The sequence below is a fragment of the Gymnodraco acuticeps genome, unplaced genomic scaffold (assembly GCF_902827175.1).
Source record: "Gymnodraco acuticeps unplaced genomic scaffold, fGymAcu1.1, whole genome shotgun sequence".
NCBI lineage: Eukaryota > Metazoa > Chordata > Actinopteri > Perciformes > Bathydraconidae > Gymnodraco > Gymnodraco acuticeps.
The window spans coordinates 136,966-155,733 of record NW_022990879.1 but is presented as its reverse complement, the minus strand read 5'-3'; the positions used below and the strand labels follow the sequence as shown (position 1 = coordinate 155,733).

At 37.9% G+C, this 18,768-nt stretch overlaps 2 protein-coding genes and 2 gene segments (V, D, J or C); 3 read left to right on the top strand and 1 right to left on the bottom strand.

Annotated features, from left to right (window-relative positions):
- Window positions 1-14,109, bottom strand: part of ccdc177 (coiled-coil domain containing 177) — a 168,015-nt gene extending 153,906 nt beyond the window's left edge. Inside the window, exon 1 of the mRNA XM_034233413.1 lies at window positions 13,785-14,109. The gene's annotated coding sequence lies outside the window, so the exon portion shown is untranslated. The remainder of the gene's footprint in view (window positions 1-13,784) is intronic.
- Window positions 1-18,768, top strand: part of LOC117557521 (M1-specific T cell receptor beta chain-like) — a 37,126-nt gene that overhangs the window by 11,281 nt on the left and 7,077 nt on the right.
- LOC117557546 lies at window positions 11,708-12,993 on the top strand. The segment is given in 3 exon segments: window positions 11,708-11,796; window positions 11,892-12,339; window positions 12,699-12,993. Coding segments are annotated over 3 exon segments (501 nt in total).
- LOC117557552 lies at window positions 14,675-15,180 on the top strand. The segment is given in 1 exon segment: window positions 14,675-15,180. A coding segment is annotated over 1 exon segment (363 nt).

The following is an 18,768-nucleotide window of genomic DNA, read 5'->3' as shown; positions in this document are numbered from 1 at the left end:
TTTTATCAGCGGTCCTCATGAAATGAATAAAGCAGAAACACTGGACAGATCTTAAAATCAGGGTAACGATAGATCCGTATGAAGATAAACAACCTCTCCATATTTGCCAAGACTAATATTTACGGAAGTCACGGCGATCTCTCAAAGCTGTGATCCGAAGAGGGTTACTTCCTCTTTCAATCCATCAATAATGTCACTCTTTTATCACAATGCCATTATAATCAAGCACCTTTCAAATTGCAGCTTAATACAATGTTTTAAAGAGGATCTATATTCGTGTCTGCAGTCATAAGGCAACTTTTTAATTTTAAGAAAGTCTTCAATGTTCTTACCTAATTTGATATACAATGATCATAATTACACAAATACCTTTGTTTTATATTTTTGTAAATATGGTCATATTTTAAAACACAGTGTATTTAAGCTCTTAAATAAACTATTTGGGCTGGGTGGCGCTCTATATCTTAGGGCCAATAGGAGACCTCGATGCGTTCTTTCCCCTCCTCCTCATTAGCATTCTGTGCAACTAGTGTGACTAGTGCACATTTGGGATCCACTAGTTAACTAGTGAACATTTTAAGCCTCACTAGTTCACTAGTGAAATTTAAACGCATCTCACTAGTTAACTAGTAAAGGGCAAAGGGTTCACTAGTTAACGTGTAGACATTTTGAGCCCCACTAGTTAACTAGTAAGATCAAAAGAGGCGTTAACTAGTGAACATTTTGCCTTTACTAGTTAACTAGTGAGTGATTCTGGGTGCGACTAGTTAACTAGTGCGCTGCAAAATCTCTGACATGTTAACTAGTTGTGCTTCTTTTGTGTGACTAGTTAACATGTCAGAGCTTTTGCAGTGCACTAGTTAACTAGTAAGACTTTTAGGGTCACTAGTACGGTCAGAGGGCCACTAGTTCATCAAAAAGCTTACACGTTGGGACTTTGGTGCTACTAGTGCTGCTCCTGGCGTCACTAGTAAGGCATACGTGTTAACTAGTCGGACAAAAGTGCCACTAGTTGCTGAAAAAGAGCGACTAGTGAAATGTTTTATTCAACTAGTAAAGCAGAGTGCCTGACTAGTTTGACCATATATCTAACAAGTGAAATCAAAGAGCCAACTAGTGTAGTCCGCTGCCGTCTGATATCAAGGAAATTGAATAAATACTCAAATGGCTTGCCATACTAGTTGGCTCTTTGATTTCACTTGTTAGATATATGGTCAAACTAGTCAGGCACTCTGCTTTACTAGTTGAATAAAACATTTCACTAGTCGCTCTTTTTCAGCAACTAGTGGCACTTTTGTCCGACTAGTTACCACGTATGCCTTACTAGTGACGCCAGGAGCAGCACTAGTAGCGCCAAAGTCCCAACGTGTAAGCTTTTTGATGAACTAGTGGCCCTCTGACCGTACTAGTGACCCTAAAAGTCTTACAAGTTAACTAGTGCGCTGCAAAAGCTCTGACATGTTAACTAGTCACACAAAAGAAGCACAACTAGTTAACATGTCAGAGATTTTGCAGCGCACTAGTTAACTAGTCGCACCCAGAATCACTCACTAGTTAACTAGTAAAGGCAAAATGTTCACTAGTTAACTAGTTGACGCCTCTTTTGACCTTACTAGTTAACTAGTGGGGCTCAAAATGTCTACACGTTAACTAGTGAACCCTTTGCCTTTTACTAGTTAACTAGTGAGAGAAGTTTAAATTTCACTAGTGAACTAGTGAGGCTTAAAATGTTCACTAGTTAACTAGTGGATCCCAAATGCGCACTAGTCGCACTAGTTGCACAGAATGCTAATGAGGAGGAGGGGAAAGAACGCATAGAGGTTTCCTATTGGCCCTAAGCTATAGAGCGCCACCCAGCCCAAATAGTTTATTTAAGAGCTTAAATACACTGTGTTTTAAAATATGACCATATTTACAAAAATATAAAACAAAAGTATTTGTGTAATTATGATCATTGTATATCAAATTAGGTAAGAACATTGAAGACTTTCTTAAAATTAAAAAGTTGCCTTATGACTGCAGACACGAATATAGATCCTCTTTAAAACATTTTATTAAGCTGCAATTTGAAAGGTGCTTGGATTATAATGGCATTGTGATAACAGAGGGACATTATTGATGGATTGAAAGAGGAGGTAACCCTCTTCGGATCACAGCTTTGAGAGATCGCCGTGACTTCCGTAAATATTAGTCTTGGCAAATATGGAGAGGTTGTTTATCTTCATACGGATCTATCGTTACCCTGATTTTAAGATCTGTCCAGTGTTTCAGCTTTATTCATTTCATGAGGACCGCTGATAAAATGTCCCACGATCACTTCCTCTACTTTTGTGTCTCGAGTGCCGGTGTTCTCACACACAAGCGTGCGCACATTCGCACCAACAAAAACACACACACAAAGCGGAAGCAGAAACATGTATATTTCTAGGTAAAACACACACTGACTGACTTCCCACGGACAATATGTTAACAGTAGGCACTAAATACCCGACTGATGCACCTCACGTCTTCAAGACCTTGCTAAAAACATCGCAGAAGAACGCCCCCTCAGGCTCTCCCTCACAGAGCTGAACTGACCAATCAGAATCTGGGTCCCGCCTGCTTCATTTGCCTATGGCTGACTAGTTAACGTGTTGGCCATATGAACGGCAACTAGTTAACTAGTGGATGCATATTGCAGCATACACGTTAACTAGTGAAGCCAAAATGTTCACTAGTTAACTAGTTGAAGCCTGTTTTGGTCTTCTAAGCTGACTAGTGAGGCTCAAAATGTGCACTAGTTAACTAGTGAGGTCCAAATTGTCCACTAGATGCACTAGTACAATTGTTTTTTACCTTACTAGTTAACTAGTTACACACACTTTATCTCACTAGTTAACTAGTGAAGCCTTAGAGGAGTCACTAGTGAACTAGTGACACAGATGTTTTTCTTACTAGTTAACTAGTGGAGGGCATTTATTCTCACTAGTGAGGTTATATTATAAACATGTTAGTCTTTGACCTGACATGTTGCACATTTTTCTTACATGTAAGCCCTTTCCTTCGACTAGTTTGGCTTTTTTTTCACTAGTGAGCAACTGCATGCAACTAGTTAGCTATTGATTCAACATGTATGGCTTTTTCCAGAACTAGTGGATATTTTCAGCCAACTAGTTGTGCTTTTGTTCTCTCTAGTTCAACACAATGACTTACTAGTTGACGTGTACGTACAACTAGTTTACTAGTGATGTGTCAACAAATGCACTAGTCAACATGTATGACTTTTAAACAATTCACTAGTTAACTAGTTGCACGTACACGTCAACTAGTAAGTCATTGTGTTGAACTAGAGAGAACAAAAGCACAACTAGTGGGCTGAAAATATCCACTAGTTCTGGAAAAAGCCATACATGTTGAATCAATAGCTAACTAGTTGCATGCAGTTGCTCACTAGTGAAAAAAAAGCCAAACTAGTCGAAGGAAAGGGCTTACATGTAAGAAAAATGTGCAACATGTCAGGTCAAAGACTAACATGTTTATAATATAACCTCACTAGTGAGAATAAATGCCCTCCACTAGTTAACTAGTAAGAAAAACATATGTGTCACTAGTTCACTAGTGACTCCTCTAAGGCTTCACTAGTTAACTAGTGATATAAAGTGTGTGTAACTAGTTAACTAGTAAGGTAAAAACAATTGTACTAGTGCATCTAGTGGACAATTTGGACCTCACTAGTTAACTAGTGCACATTTTGAGCCTCACTAGTCAGCTTAGAAGACCAAACAGGCTTCAACTAGTTAACTAGTGAACATTTTGCCTTCACTAGTTAACATGTAAGCTGCAATATGTATCCACTAGTTAACTAGTTGCCGTTCATATGGCCAACACGTTAACTAGTCAGCCATATGCAAATGAAGCAGGCGGGACCCAGATTTTGATTGGTCAGTGTCCAAACTGAGTGAAGAGCCTTATAAGCAGTGGCGGCTGGTGGATTTTTTTTCTAAGTAGGGCTGTACCACATGCAATCAATTTCAGCAAACATCTCAGTATGACTTAATGCAAAAAAAACAGTAGTTTCAGTGTTAATTTATCAGTCTTAAATTGTAATGCCTCCATAAACAATTTAAACATTTGAGACTATGTACAAAAACTTAAAAAACAATTGCATTAGCAATACTTGCATATATATGTATGTATATATATATGATGTATATCATATATATATATATATATATATATATATATAAGTTGAAGTTTATTTGCATTAAAAACGTGTGTTTAAACCCTTCTGTTCAAAGTTGATATTTTGTTTCTTAAAAGATTACATCTTTAAAAACATGCTGTTTGCCATTTTTAAAGTTTGATGGAAGAAATTAAAATATAGGTCACTGACGTGGAGCTTTAGGCCTGCAATGCTTTAAAAAAAATGTTTGAGTTGTTTCAGTTTTGAAGAGTGATATGGATGTTAAATACACACATTAGTATGAATAATCTTAAACAAGAACACATGATCACAACATGACCCCTCTAGAGTCTGAGTGCCAGGGACTTCAAATTACGTCTGTCATTAATGTTAAATCACCCATTATAACAATTTTATTTCCTTTTTTCTCTTGTCTTAACTGAATAGTTCTGTCTTTAAGTATAACCCAATATAAAGTCCTTTTCCTGCACCATTTTAAGGCTTCAAAAACAGGCATTTTTACTGTATGTGTTTGAAGAAATGACACAATCAATGGCCCAGAATTGTACTTTATAAACTATGAATCTTGTGGTGCTTGAAGAAATACACACTGGCTAAGCCGGCCAGGTTATATATGCCTTTTTTGGAGCCCTTTTTTGCAATATTTATTAAAATGTCACGAGTTATTTAAACAAACCACTATCTGAGGATAATACAAGCAACCATACAACGCCCTTTATCTTCTAGAGAGCCATTGAAGCCCATGAATAATGTATGCTTCCACAAATATTTTCAACTGCTGTAAGTTAGGGCACTATATGTGCAGAACATTTTAAATATTCTTAATTTGCAGTATTTTTTTCAAAAAGTGTTCAGAAAGACTGCATCAATTATATGCTATATATATATATATATATATATATATATATATATATATATATATATATATATTTATATAATATCAATATGTTTATTAACTAACCAAAGTCAATTTAAATAGCGGACACAAATGGGTTAATTGTCATGCATCTGGTGTTTCATATAGTTTACGTTCAATTTCAACTATTTTAGGCAGAAAAACGTATTGACTAAAACTTTTTTAATAATTTACTATCATTTAGAAAGGTTTTTGTGAGAAATCATTTCAAAAGTAAAGTTCATTCAGTATTTCAGTATGAACTATTTGATAGCCCTTATTATAATCATTAAGTCCTTAAAGTTGTAAAATGCACTAAAAGCCGAATCTAGATTTATTTTCTGTCTCCATTCATTCTACTGAGCCGAGAGTAAAAACTCGGGGGCGGGGCTTAAGGGGCGCATGCTCTATGAAAATCACATATTACGGTTCCCATGTTTGTGTTTGAACTTCTGTGAAGATTGATGGGCGAGGTCTATCTTAAGAGCCAATAGGAGACCGATATGCATCCACTAGTTAACTAGTTGCAGTTCATATGGCTCACTAGTGAACGTGAAGGCCATACACGTTCACTAGTGAGCCTATATAGGCAAATGAAGCAGGCGGGACCCATATTCTGATTGGTCAGTTCAGCTCTGTGAGGGAGAGCCTGAGGGGGTGTTCTTCTGCGGTGTTTTTAGCAACGTCTTGAAGACGTGAGGTGCATCAGTCGGGTATTTATGCCCACTGTTAACATATTGTCCGTGGGAAGTCAGTCAGTGTGTGTTTTGCCTAGAAAAATACATGTTTCTGCTTCGCTCCGCTGTGTGTGTGTGTGTGTGTGTGTGTGTGTGTGTGTGTGTGTGTGTGTGTGTGTGTGTGGTGTGTGTGTGTGTGTGTGTGTGTGTGTGTGTGTGTGTGTGTGTGTGTGTGTGTGTGTGTGTGTTTGTTTTTGTTGATGCGAGTGTGCGTATGCTTATGTGTGAGAACACCGGCACTCGAGACACAAAAGTAGAGGAAGTGATCGTGGGACATTTTATCAGCGGTCCTCATGAAATGAATAAAGCTGAAACACTGGACAGATCTTAAAATCAGGGTAACGATAGATCCGTATGAAGATAAACAACCTCTCCATATTTGCCAAGACTAATATTTACGGAAGTCACGGCGATCTCTCAAAGCTGTGATCCGAAGAGGGTTACTTCCTCTTTCAATCCATCAATAATGTCACTCTTTTATCACAATGCCATTATAATCCAGCACCTTTCAAATTGCAGCTTAATACAATGTTTTAAAGAGGATCTATATTCGTGTCTGCAGTCCTAAGGCAACTTTCTAATTTTAAGAAAGTCTTCAATGTTCTTACCTAATTTGATATACAGTCATATGATCATAATAACAAAAAACTTTTGTTTTATATTTTTGTAAATATGGTCATATTTTAAAACACAGTGTATTTAAGCTCTTAAATAAACTATTTGGGCTGGGTGGCGCTCTATATCTTAGGGCCAATAGGAGACCTCGATGAGTTCTTTCACCTCCTCCTCATTAGCATTCTGTGCAACTAGTGTGACTAGTGCACATTTGGGATCCACTAGTTAACTAGTGAACATTTTAAGCCTCACTAGTTCACTAGTGGAATTTAAACTTCTCTCACTAGTTAACTAGTAAAAGGCAAGGGTTCACTAGTTAACGTGTAGACATTTTGAGCCCCACTAGTTAACTAGTAAGGTCAAAAGAGGCGTCAACTAGTTAACTAGTGAACATTTTGCCTTTACTAGTTAACTAGTGAGTTATTCTGGGTGCGACTAGTTAACTAGTGCGCTGCAAAATCTCTGACATGTTAACTAGTTGTGCTTCTTTTGTGTGACTAGTTAACATGTCAGAGCTTTTGCAGCGCACTAGTTAACTTGTAAGACTTTTAGGGTCACTAGTACGGTCAGAGGGCCACTAGTTCATCAAAAAGCTTACACGTTGGGACTTTGGTGCTACTAGTGCTGCTCCTGGCGTCACTAGTAAGGCATACGTGTTAACTAGTCGGACAAAAGTGCCACTAGTTGCTGAAAAAGAGCGACTAGTGAAATGTTTTATTCAACTAGTAAAGCAGCGTGCCTAACTAGTTTGACCATATATCTAACAAGTGAAATCAAAGAGCCAACTAGTGTGGGCCGCTGCCGTCTGATATCAAGGAAATTGAATAAATACTCAAATGGCTTGCCATAATTTAACATGTATGACTTTTTCCAGAACTAGTGGATATTTTCAGCCCACTAGTTGTGCTTTTGTTCTCTCTAGTTCAACACAATGACTTACTAGTTGACGTGTACGTACAACTAGTTTACTAGTGATGTGTCAACAAATGCACTAGTCAACATGTATGACTTTTAAACAATTCACTAGTTAACTAGTTGCACGTACACGTCAACTAGTAAGTCATTGTGTTGAACTAGAGAGAACAAAAGCACAACTAGTTGGCTGAAAATATCCACTAGTTCTGGAAAAAGCCATACATGTTGAATCAATAGCTAACTAGTTGCATGCAGTTGCTCACTAGTGCAAACAAAGCCAAACTAGTCGAAGGAAAGGCCTTACATGTTTAAAAAATGTGTAACATGTAAGGTCAAACACTAACATGTTTATAATATAACCTCACTAGTGAGAATAAATGCCCTCCACTAGTTAACTAGTAAGAAAAACATCTGTCACTAGTTTACTAGTGACTCCTCTAAGGCTTCACTAGTTAACTAGTGAGCTAAAGTGTGTGTAACTAGTTAACTAGTAAGGTAAAAACAATTGTACTAGTGCATCTAGTGGACAATTTGGACCTCACTAGTTAACTAGTGCACATTTTGAGCCTCACTAGTCAGCTTAGAAGACCAAAACAGGCTTCAACTAGTTAACTAGTGAACATTTTGCCTTCACTAGTTAACGTGTATGCTGCAATATGCATCCACTAGTTAACTAGTTGCCGTTCATATGGCCAACACGTTAACTAGTCAGCCATAGGCAAATGAAGCAGGCGGGACCCAGATTCTGATTGGTCAGTTCAGCTCTGTGAGGGAGAGCCTGAGGGGGCGTTCTTCTGCGATGTTTTTAGCAAGGTCTTGAAGACGTGAGGTGCATCAGTCGGGTATTTAGTGCCTACTGTTAACATATTGTCTGTGGGAAGTCAGTCAGTGTGTGTTTTACCTAGAAATATACATGTTTCTGCTTCTGCTATATTCCGCTTTGTGTGTGTGTTTTTGTTGGTGCGAATGTGCGCACGCTTGTGTGTGAGAACACCGGCACTCGAGACACAAAAGTAGAGGAAGTGATCGTGGGACATTTTATCAGCGGTCCTCATGAAATGAATAAAGCTGAAACACTGGACAGATCTTAAAATCAGGGTAACGATAGATCCGTATGAAGATAAACAACCTCTCCATATTTGCCAAGACTAATATTTACGGAAGTCACGGCGATCTCTCAAAGCTGTGATCCGAAGAGCGTTACTTCCTCTTTCTATCCATCAATAATGTCCCTCTGTTATCACAATGCCATTCTAATCCAAGCACCTTTCACATTGCAGTTTAATAACATGTGTTAAAGAGGATCTATATTCCTGCCTGCAGTCCTAAGGCAACTTTCTAATTTTAAGAAAGTCTTCAATGTTCTTACCTAATTTGATATACAGTCATATGATCATAAAAACACAAATACTTTTGTTTTATATTTTTGTAAATATGGTCATATTTTAAAACAGTGTATTTAAGCTCTTAAATAAACTATTTGGGCTGGGTGGCGCTCTATATCTTAGGGCCTATAGGAGACCTCGATGCGTTCTTTCCCCTCCTCCTCATTAGCATTCTGTGCAACTAGTGTGACTAGTGCACATTTGGGATCCACTAGTGCTACTAGTGAACATTTTAAGCCTCACTAGTTCACTAGTGGAATTTAAACTTCTCTCACTAGTTAACTAGTAAAAGGCAAAGGGTTCACTAGTTAACGTGTAGACATTTTGAGCCCCACTAGTTAACTAGTAAGGTCAAAAGAGGCGTCAACTAGTTAACTAGTGAACATTTTGCCTTTACTAGTTAACTAGTGAGTGATTCTGGGTGCGACTAGTTAACTAGTGCGCTGCAAAATCTCTGACATGTTAACTAGTTGTGCTTCTTTTGTGTGACTAGTTAACATGTCAGAGCTTTTGCAGCGCACTAGTTAACTTGTAAGACTTTTAGGGTCACTAGTACGGTCAGAGGGCCACTAGTTCATCAAAAAGCTTACACGTTGGGACTTTGGCGCTACTAGTGCTGCTCCTGGCGTCACTAGTAAGGCATACGTGGTAACTAGTCGGACAAAAGTGCCACTAGTTGCTGAAAAAGAGCGACTAGTGAAATGTTTTATTCAACTAGTAAAGCAGAGTGCCTGACTAGTTTGACCATATATCTAACAAGTGAAATCAAAGAGCCAACTAGTGTAGTCCGCTGCCGTCTGATATCAAGGAAATTGAATAAATACTCAAATGGCTTGCCATAGGAGGAGAACATATCAGTGACTAGACACACGTGTTAAAAGGAAGTGAGGAATGTATGAAGGAAAGGGAAAAAACTAGGGGTGTAACGATACCAAAAACTCACGGTACGATAATATCGCGATAAAAAGTCCACGGTATCATCGTGATATTGAAAAATGTTCTTTATTAAATAATAAATCTGATTTGTACAGCATTTTAGTAGATAGTAGTATTTTAAAGTGTCAACAATATAATAATCAGACCCTGCAATAGAATAAATCAAGTTTCAGTTTAGTTTTTCAAGTAACTCAACTCTAACTCACTCACTCAGTCATCAAGGTTATCTTTTAGGAATATGAGCATGTCCACATTTCCAGGTAGAAGCTGGGATGTTTGGGCGTTTACAAAATCCTCTGCTGTGGAACAAACTCTCTCGCTTGGTACTGATGTTGCTGGGACAGAGAGATATGCTTTGGGCAGTGGGTCAAACTGTGCATTGTCTCTCCACCTCTTCAAAAACAATACAGTTTTTGCCAAGAAGGTGAGGCTTATTGACAGAGATATAAATATACTGTTGGTACGTGTCCATGTCTCTAGGTATGTACATGTAGCCCTGTAAATACCATGTCCTTTTGTGTTATCTGTTGTGTTCATGTTGTAACCTACTTGCTGCCATGTTGGACAGGTCTCCCTTGAAAAAGAGATCGCTGATCTCAATGGGACCATCTGGTTGAATAAAGGTTTCAAAAAAAAATAATCGCGGTATATTATGTCAGTCTCACGACGGTATTGAGACATCTATTTACCGTGATATCACGATATATCGTTACATCCCTAGAAAAAACGGTGTAAAATTAAACGATTGATTGTTTTGTGTTTTCCTGACTAACTGAGGTTGTGCAAATTACTGTCCAGAATCTTCAGAATCAGAAATCAGTTTATTATATTATTATTACCTACAAGTTTTCTTTAGTGTATGAGGAATTGAATTATATATATAAATATGAACAAAAAATATCTTCTATCGATTTGAAAACAAATGAAGTATTACATAAAAATACAATTATGTTACGAAAAACTGAACCAATATTTCTGAATTAAAATTAAAAGATGTCAAAAAGAATATTTGAAGTTGACACTATAACTATGAAAACAATGTGGTATTAAAAGGAACGCTTAGAAGAAAAGTTACAATATAATTTTATTTGCACGGAATTATTGCTAATAATATTTGACATATCAAAATTAAAAACATGTCAAATGTATCTGAATAAAAAAGTGTATAGAAGAACTGGGTTACAAATATGAAAAATACTATTAAAAAAACCTAGATAACTACTAAAAGGAATGTGCAAAAATTCAAAAAGATAATAATAAAGAAATATTTGCAGAGATGTAGTCCATTGAATTATGCACGTGAGAATGTGAAGCATGAAGAAAGATGTTTAAATTGAACCAACAGGTGGAGGCACAGCACGTGGCATGAGGCTTTGTGATAAGATGATGATGATGATGATGAAGAAGATGATGATGATGATGATGATGATGATGGAGCACAAAGCCTCCCCTCTTCCTCCTCACATCAGTGCCTCACCATGTCTCCACATGTGCACACATTCTGGTTACTCTTCATCTGGTTTCCATGTAAGACTTTGGATCTCAACCTGAATATGAAACTACTGTTTGAAAGCTATAAATAATGTATTATCTTCTGGTCGGTTGCTTCAATATGAGTTTAAACTCAAATCTGTTTTCTCCACAGGTCAGGTGAGCGCTGCTACATTTCAACAATCTCCTGCTCAGATAGTGGAGGAGAGCACTGAGGTCCAGATTACATGCAGCCATGATGATTCTTCCCTTTCAGTAATGCTCTGGTATCAGCAGAGAAAAGACAGTCTCTCTATGACCCTCATTGGGTATGGATATGCAACCGGCCAAAACTATGAGGGTCAGTTTGAAAAAGAGTTTGAGCTGACGAGAGAAGACACGCTGACAGGAGCTCTGATTATACGCTCAGCAAACCTGTCACACTCGGCTGTGTATTTCTGCGCTGCCAGTACACAGTGATGTGGTGAACGCCAGTCCCTTACTAAAACCCTCATCTCTTTCCTGAACACGAGATCTGTGCATGTTCACAGGAGGCGGTGTCTCTACACACCATCAGAGGCAGCAGTGTTTCTCCTGCTACAGCACAACTCTGAAGGATGTCTCCAGCTGTGATAGCATTTATCCTCATCTTGCTTTCATGTAAAAAATAAATGCTGCAGAAAAAGATATTTCTAAGAATGCGTTTTCACAGTTTGTTCTGTATTAACTACTTTTTGATTCTGTGTTTCCCACAGATGGAGCTGAGAGTGTGGAGTTTGAGCCAACTCATCCAAAAACAGTCAACGACAAAGACAGGGTAGAAATTGAATGCAGTCATGATAGCAACCTGGATGTAATGCTGTGGTACCAACAAACTGAGAGAGGTCTGATGCATTTCATTGGATACAGCTACACTGGCAGTGAGCCCAACTATGAGAAGGGGTTTGAAAAGCGGTTTGAGATAACAAGAGAAGACGTAAGAAAAGGAGCCCTGATTATTCCCAGTGTGAATCTATCACACTCGGCTGTGTATTTCTGCGCTGCCAGAGAACACAGTGATGTGGTTTGGAGCCACTCCCTCACTAAAACTCCCTCACATGGTCTCTTCACACAGACTCTCAGTGAAGACAGTTCCTCCTGCAGCACAGAGAACCTGGACCATGTCTCCAGCTGTCATCGCATTGCTTCTCCTCTCACTATCATGTAATGCAACTATTTCGATGATCAATTTATCATTAAAGGAACTTTTCATGCTAAACTATCACACAGTGCTGTTCGTTATATATAGTGAACATCTATGTGCTTTGGATGAGGAAACAAGACATTTAAAGACGATTGGACTTCGAGAAACGTGGATGGACATTTTTCAATATTTTCTGACATCTTAAAGACCAAAAGATTCATTAAGAGAGTAATCAGCAGATTGATTGGAAATGCAATTTACTGCCTAAGTAACTATTTAAATTTGAAGATTTCTTGACGGAACCATTTTTAAGAATGTTTTACACCGCATTATATCGCTTCTGTATCAACTAGTTTTTTGATTCTGTGTTTTCCCACAGATGGAGCTGAGAGTGTGGAGTTTGAGCCAACTCATCCCAGAATAGTCAACGACAAAGACGGGGTAGAAATTAAATGCAGGCACAATGATAACAACCTGGATGTAATGCTCTGGTACCAACAAGCAGAGAGAGGTCTGATGAAATTAATTGGATACAGCTATGGCAGTGAGCCCAACTATGAGAAGGGGTTTGAAAATGGATTTAAAATAACAAGACAAGACAAGATGAGAGGAGCTCTGATTATTCAAAGTCTAAATCTATCAGACTCGGCTGTGTATTTCTGCGCTGCCAGAGAACACAGTGATGTGGTTTAATGCCTCTCCCTCACTAAAACCCTGCTCTCATTTTTCTCTGGTGTGTTTGTGTTCAAGATCCTGAGACTGCCTATATCAGCATGCACAGAGAGATCATAATATTAAGGACATTGGGCTGAACAGATATAGGCAAATTCTACAATGTTGTAGACATAAAATAAAATAAAAAATAATAAGGTTAGGTATGTAAAATGATGTGCATTGCACTACAGTATATAGCAATAAATATTCAACTTAAAGTAGCGACAGTAAAAGTAGGCATTGTGCAGATTGGTCCATTTCAGAATAATATATATGATATGTTTTATAATGATTGATCATGAAAGTGTTCTCAAAGCTGGTGAAGGTGCAGCTAGTTTGAATGACTTTGTATACTGCAGGGTAGCTGGTGGATTTACTCCAGGTGGAACTAAAGTCTGATTTAACACTTGATTAAATGTATTCAATAAGTACCTGGAAATTGTACTTAAGTCCAGTACTTGAGTAAATCTACTTTACACCACTGCATGTACAGATGATTATTTAGCTTTCACCAAACCATCAGCATCCAACCCAAATGAAACATAAAGTTCACCAGTGTCAACAATCTCACAGCCATCCCCAACTCAGCAGCCAACATCAGAACATGAACCACAAGCGGCAGAGCAGGAAGTTAGCTAACTAGACCGTTAGCTTAGCCATACGCTAGCTAGCCTAGCGTACATACACAATGTAAACAAAGCTTATAAATCAACTAAGGTTACATATTTAGCATAGCAAACAAAAGTCTTACCTTGGTCGATGTAAGCAGTATCTTCCAGCATTTTAGAGAGGAGTTAAGTCCTTAGGAAGAGTCACAAAAGGACAGGAAATCCAAGTTCAGTCTTCAAGTGTCCAACCGTTGATGTGAGGTGGACCAACCGGCAATCCGTAGCCTAGCAACAACATCTCCGAGCAGAGTAAACTGTAGTTCATGGCGTCCCTAAAACAGGAAATAATGAACTGTTGGCACGCAGTGAACTGGTTTCATGAAATGCGACATAAACTGTAATAACTGTTTAAACGGGTTTTTGTTGACGTAAAAAAGCAATGAAAACCTAATTTGACCTAGTGAGGAGTTTAACGGTCAACACCTTCAGTTGGGAAACGTAACAAAGTGGGCGGGGCGACGTCTGTTTAAAAACGACTTGATTGACCAATCACGTTTCAGCAAGGGTTAGCAGGTGTCAATCATGGATTAATTAAGAGAGCATTCACTGCTATTCATTTGACAATTCACAGAAAAAATTATTTTGAAAATGTTGTAATTTAACCATTGTTTTTTATTTCTATGATGTTAAATGGTAAAAAAAAATCAAATGTAGTGATTAAATAACACCACAAAGTTCTGACAACATCCACCTTAAAAATAAAAAGGACAGAATAACTCTTTATCAGTGAATCAATGATGATTCATATTTAATTATGTGATCATGTGACCTTCTGGTGTGTGTGTGTGTGTGTGTGTGTGTGTGTGTGTGTGTGTGTGTGTGTGTGTGTGTGTGTGTGTGTGTGCGTGCGTGCGTGTGTGCGTGCGTGCGTGCGTGTGTGCTGAGCAGTGATCCTCATTCAGCTGGAGGAAGGCTCATCGATGACACTGAAATGTTTCTCACAGTCCTTCACTTGTCGCTTCTTTTACACTCAGGTGGGTTTACCTCTCTCACATTCACACATCGTATACTTTTGTTTTAAGTTCTTATAACACGTCACCCTCCATGTGCTGCAGGTCTCACTGCGGTGGTCCTTCAGTCTGGAGATCAGATGTCCCAGCCTGGGTCGAATGTGACCTTTGAGTGCAGGATGGGTGGTGGGGGTATGAGCAGCTACACCATGCTCTGGTACCGGCAGGACCGCCCTGGAGCTGCAGTGCAGTTCCTCACTAAAGAGTACGACCAGGCTGCAGGGAACAAAGTGTCCTCTATCGATCCGTCCAAAAACACCTTCTCTCTGCACATCAGTGAGCTGCAACTGAGCGACAGCAGCACTTACTACTGTGCTGCCAAACACAGTGCTGCACTCAGAGCAGAAACTCGTACAGATAACAGGCCGCTGCAGCTGGAGTTGGGCTTATCTGGTTTTGTACTGAAATGGTACCAAAAAAATGAAGACATTATTCAGATCTGAAAGTAGGGTAAGACACACGATGGTACAATGGTGGGCTTTAGTTTATGTAGAATAGTAGTGTCATCTTTTAAGTCTTTAACGCATGGCAGAGGATGTTTTACCGTGTATGTATATATGTGAAGCCAAAGCCAAATGTACATCTGTACAACAAAGGTGTCTATTCTATTTTAGCTCTAATTAAGTTTTTAAGTAATGCCTGTTCTTTGTCAGTGTCCATGCATGTCCTTAAAAAGGAAGACACATACGCAGAGATGTCAGCAATTTCCTCCAAAACCTATAAAAAAGATGAAAAAGTGTGTCGATTATTAAATGAACAGGAAGTCCACAAAGCCACAGAGCTGATGGTGTTTGATAAGCCAGCAGGTGTTAATACTGGAGGATTTTAACCTTCCTACAACATAAGTGCTCTGTACAGAGTCTCCTGTGAGTCCCTCTGGGCTCAGGTCTGCACTTTAGTATAAGATTTAAGTGTGTGTGCAGCCAGGAGGGAGAGATGAGAAGTTCCAGAGGTTTGCACACACTGACCTCTGCAGGGTGCGTGTGGGACTACACTGAGACCGGGTAGTTTATCTGGCCTGTAATGACTTTTAAATGTTTTTAAACCGAGCAACACATTTATGAAGTGGTCTGAATATGGTGGTATTTATATTAAAGTTAAATACTGTAAATGTGATGTATGAATTAAAAAATAAAAACATAACCTCCTCCCTGCTCAGGGCGATAATATAGAAAAACCTGCGGATTTCTTTCTTGAAAATGAAAAATATTAATAAAAGGACAGATACTTTTCTACTTTTTTTACTTTCTACTTTCTACTTTTTTACATTTTGAATGCAGGACTTTTACTGTAACAGAGTATTTCTACACTCTGATACTTCTACTTTTACTCAAGTACAATATCTCAGTACTTCTACTTTTACTCAAATACAAGATCTGAGTACTTCTACTTTTACTCAAGTACAAGATCTGAGTACTTCTACTTTTACTCAAGTACAAGATCTGAGTACTTCAACTTTTACTCAAATACAAGATCTGAGTACTTCTACTTTTACTCAAGTACAAGATCTGAGTACTTCTACTTTTACTCAAGTACAACATCTGAGTACTTTTACTCAAGTACAAGATCTGAGTACTTCTACTTTTACTCAAGTACAAGATCTGAGTACTTCTACTTTTACTCAAGTACAAGATCTGATTACTTCTACTTTTACTCAAGTACAAGATCTGAGTACTTCTACTTTTACTCAAGATCTGAGTAATTCTACTTTTACTCAAGTACAAGATCTGAGTACTTCTACTTTTACTCAAGTACAAGATCTGAGTACTTCTACTTTTACTCAAGATCTGAGTACTTCTACTTTTACTCAAGTACAAGATCTGAGTACTTCTACTTTTACTCAAGTACAAGATCTGATTACTTCTACTTTTACTCAAGTACAAGATCTGAGTACTTCTACTTTTACTCAAGATCTGAGTACTTCTACTTTTACTCAAGTACAAGATCTGAGTACTTCTACTTTTACTCAAGATCTGAGTACTTCTACTTTTACTCAAGTACAAGATCTGAGTACTTCTACTTTTACTCAAGTACAAGATCTGAGTACTTCTACTTTTACTCAAGTACAAGATCTGAGTACTTCTACTTTTACTCAAGTACAAGATCTGAGTACTTCTACTTTTACTCAAGTGCAAGATCTGAGTACTTCTACTCAAGTACAAGATCTGAGTACTTCTACTTCTACTCAAGTACAAGATCTGAGTACTTCTACTTTCACTGAAGTACAAGATCTGATTACTTCTACTTTTACTCAAGTACAAGATCTGAGTACTTCTCCCACCTCTGGTAACAACCCAACTTTATATATATTTTAACTTACACAGGAAATATTGGTGAGTATTTTTTCCAGAGTAATTACTATTTTGCTCTGAAATAGTGATATTTAATCATTTTGGAGTGTATTTATTACTCATAGCTTCTAGAGTGCGATCAAAAATGCAGAGTCAATTATTTTGGAGTCAAACCATGACCACGCTGTAACGGAGGTGATCTCTGGAGCCGTAGATCTCGGTCTCTTATATTATATAGCTTAATTATTGGCGAAGTATATTACTTTGTTCCATGCTAAAACATTGCACAGGAAGCATGTGAATCTATGTCATTTATGCATCTATTTGTCACGATCTGTCTGTGTTTTAGTTTGTCTGTCTCTGTTTCCTGTTGTAGTTTGAAAAGTGTTCCCCCTCCCGTCTTGTCTGTTGCTGGTGATTGTGTTCACCTGGTGCCCTGTGTTTCTCCTCCCTCCTCACCTGTGTCTTGTTGGTTTGATTAGTCCTGTGTGTATTTAGGTTCTGTTTTCCTGTTAGTGTGTGTGAGGTCCTTGTTGCTGGTGACTGTGTTCACGTGAGACAGTCATATTGAGGCTGTGTATCATGAACCACAGCGATGAATTTAAAAAAAAATTAAAATTACCTTCTATTGGGAGTAAAATTACTTTCTAGTTGGAGTAAAATTACCTTCTATTGGGAGTGAAATTACTTTCTAGTTGGAGTAAAATTACTTTCTAGTTGGAGTAAAATTACCTTCTATTGGGAGTAAAATTACTTTCTAGTTGGAGTAAAATTACTTTCTAGTTGGAGTGAAATAACTTTCTAGTTGGAGTAAAATTACCTTCTATTTGGAGTAAAATGACATTTGATTGGGAGTCAAATGACCTTCTAGTTGGAGTGCAATGACGTTCGATTGGGAGTAAAATTACCTATGAGTAAAATGGCAGTAGAGTTGTTTTTAATATACACTACATAGAGTAAATAACCATTAAGCAGAGTCAAATCTAGCACATAATAGAGTCAAATGAACTCTAAAAATACAACTCTGAACAAAGAGTACATTTTACTCTATATAGGTTGGGACCAAATGTAATATTTTTAGAGTAAAATATTCTTCAATTTGAGTCAATTTTACTCAGAGAAGTTATAATGAACCTCCATTCCTCTTACCGACAGATACATCACCATCAGACGCCCTCCAATGAATGGAGGATTAAGGGTATCTCAATTAGGTAAGGTATACTTAAATTAATATAAATACAGAATTTCATGAACAGAACACTATCATACCGGTCAATTATAATAATGTTTTATTTTCCTCTGACTAGTTTTCCGCAGGATTACTACAGTGGGTCTTGTGTTGCTGTGTATTGTGCTACTTGGAGGGCTGATTTACAATATGCATAAGAACAGTAGGTCTGAACTTTTTTCTCTGTTATATATAACAGTCTTTTAAGATGAAGTGAATGTATCCCCAGAGGAACAAGACATTTGATGACTGTATTATTGTACATTTTACACTGTATTAATGGAATGATTTAGTCCACAGAGTAATCTTTTTGGCTTTTGGGGTATATTCACCACGTTGTTCAAATATGATGATCATTAATCCCTTTGAAATGTGGACATAAATATTTTTCATTGAATGCTTGACTGCATTGAAAATAGGGTGATGTTTTCATCGTAGGGATTGTACCTACAGTAAAGTGTTTGCACAAACTGGACTACTCTTAAAAAAATTACAAACGTTTGATCACGTGTCTTATAATACAGTTTATTGGTACATA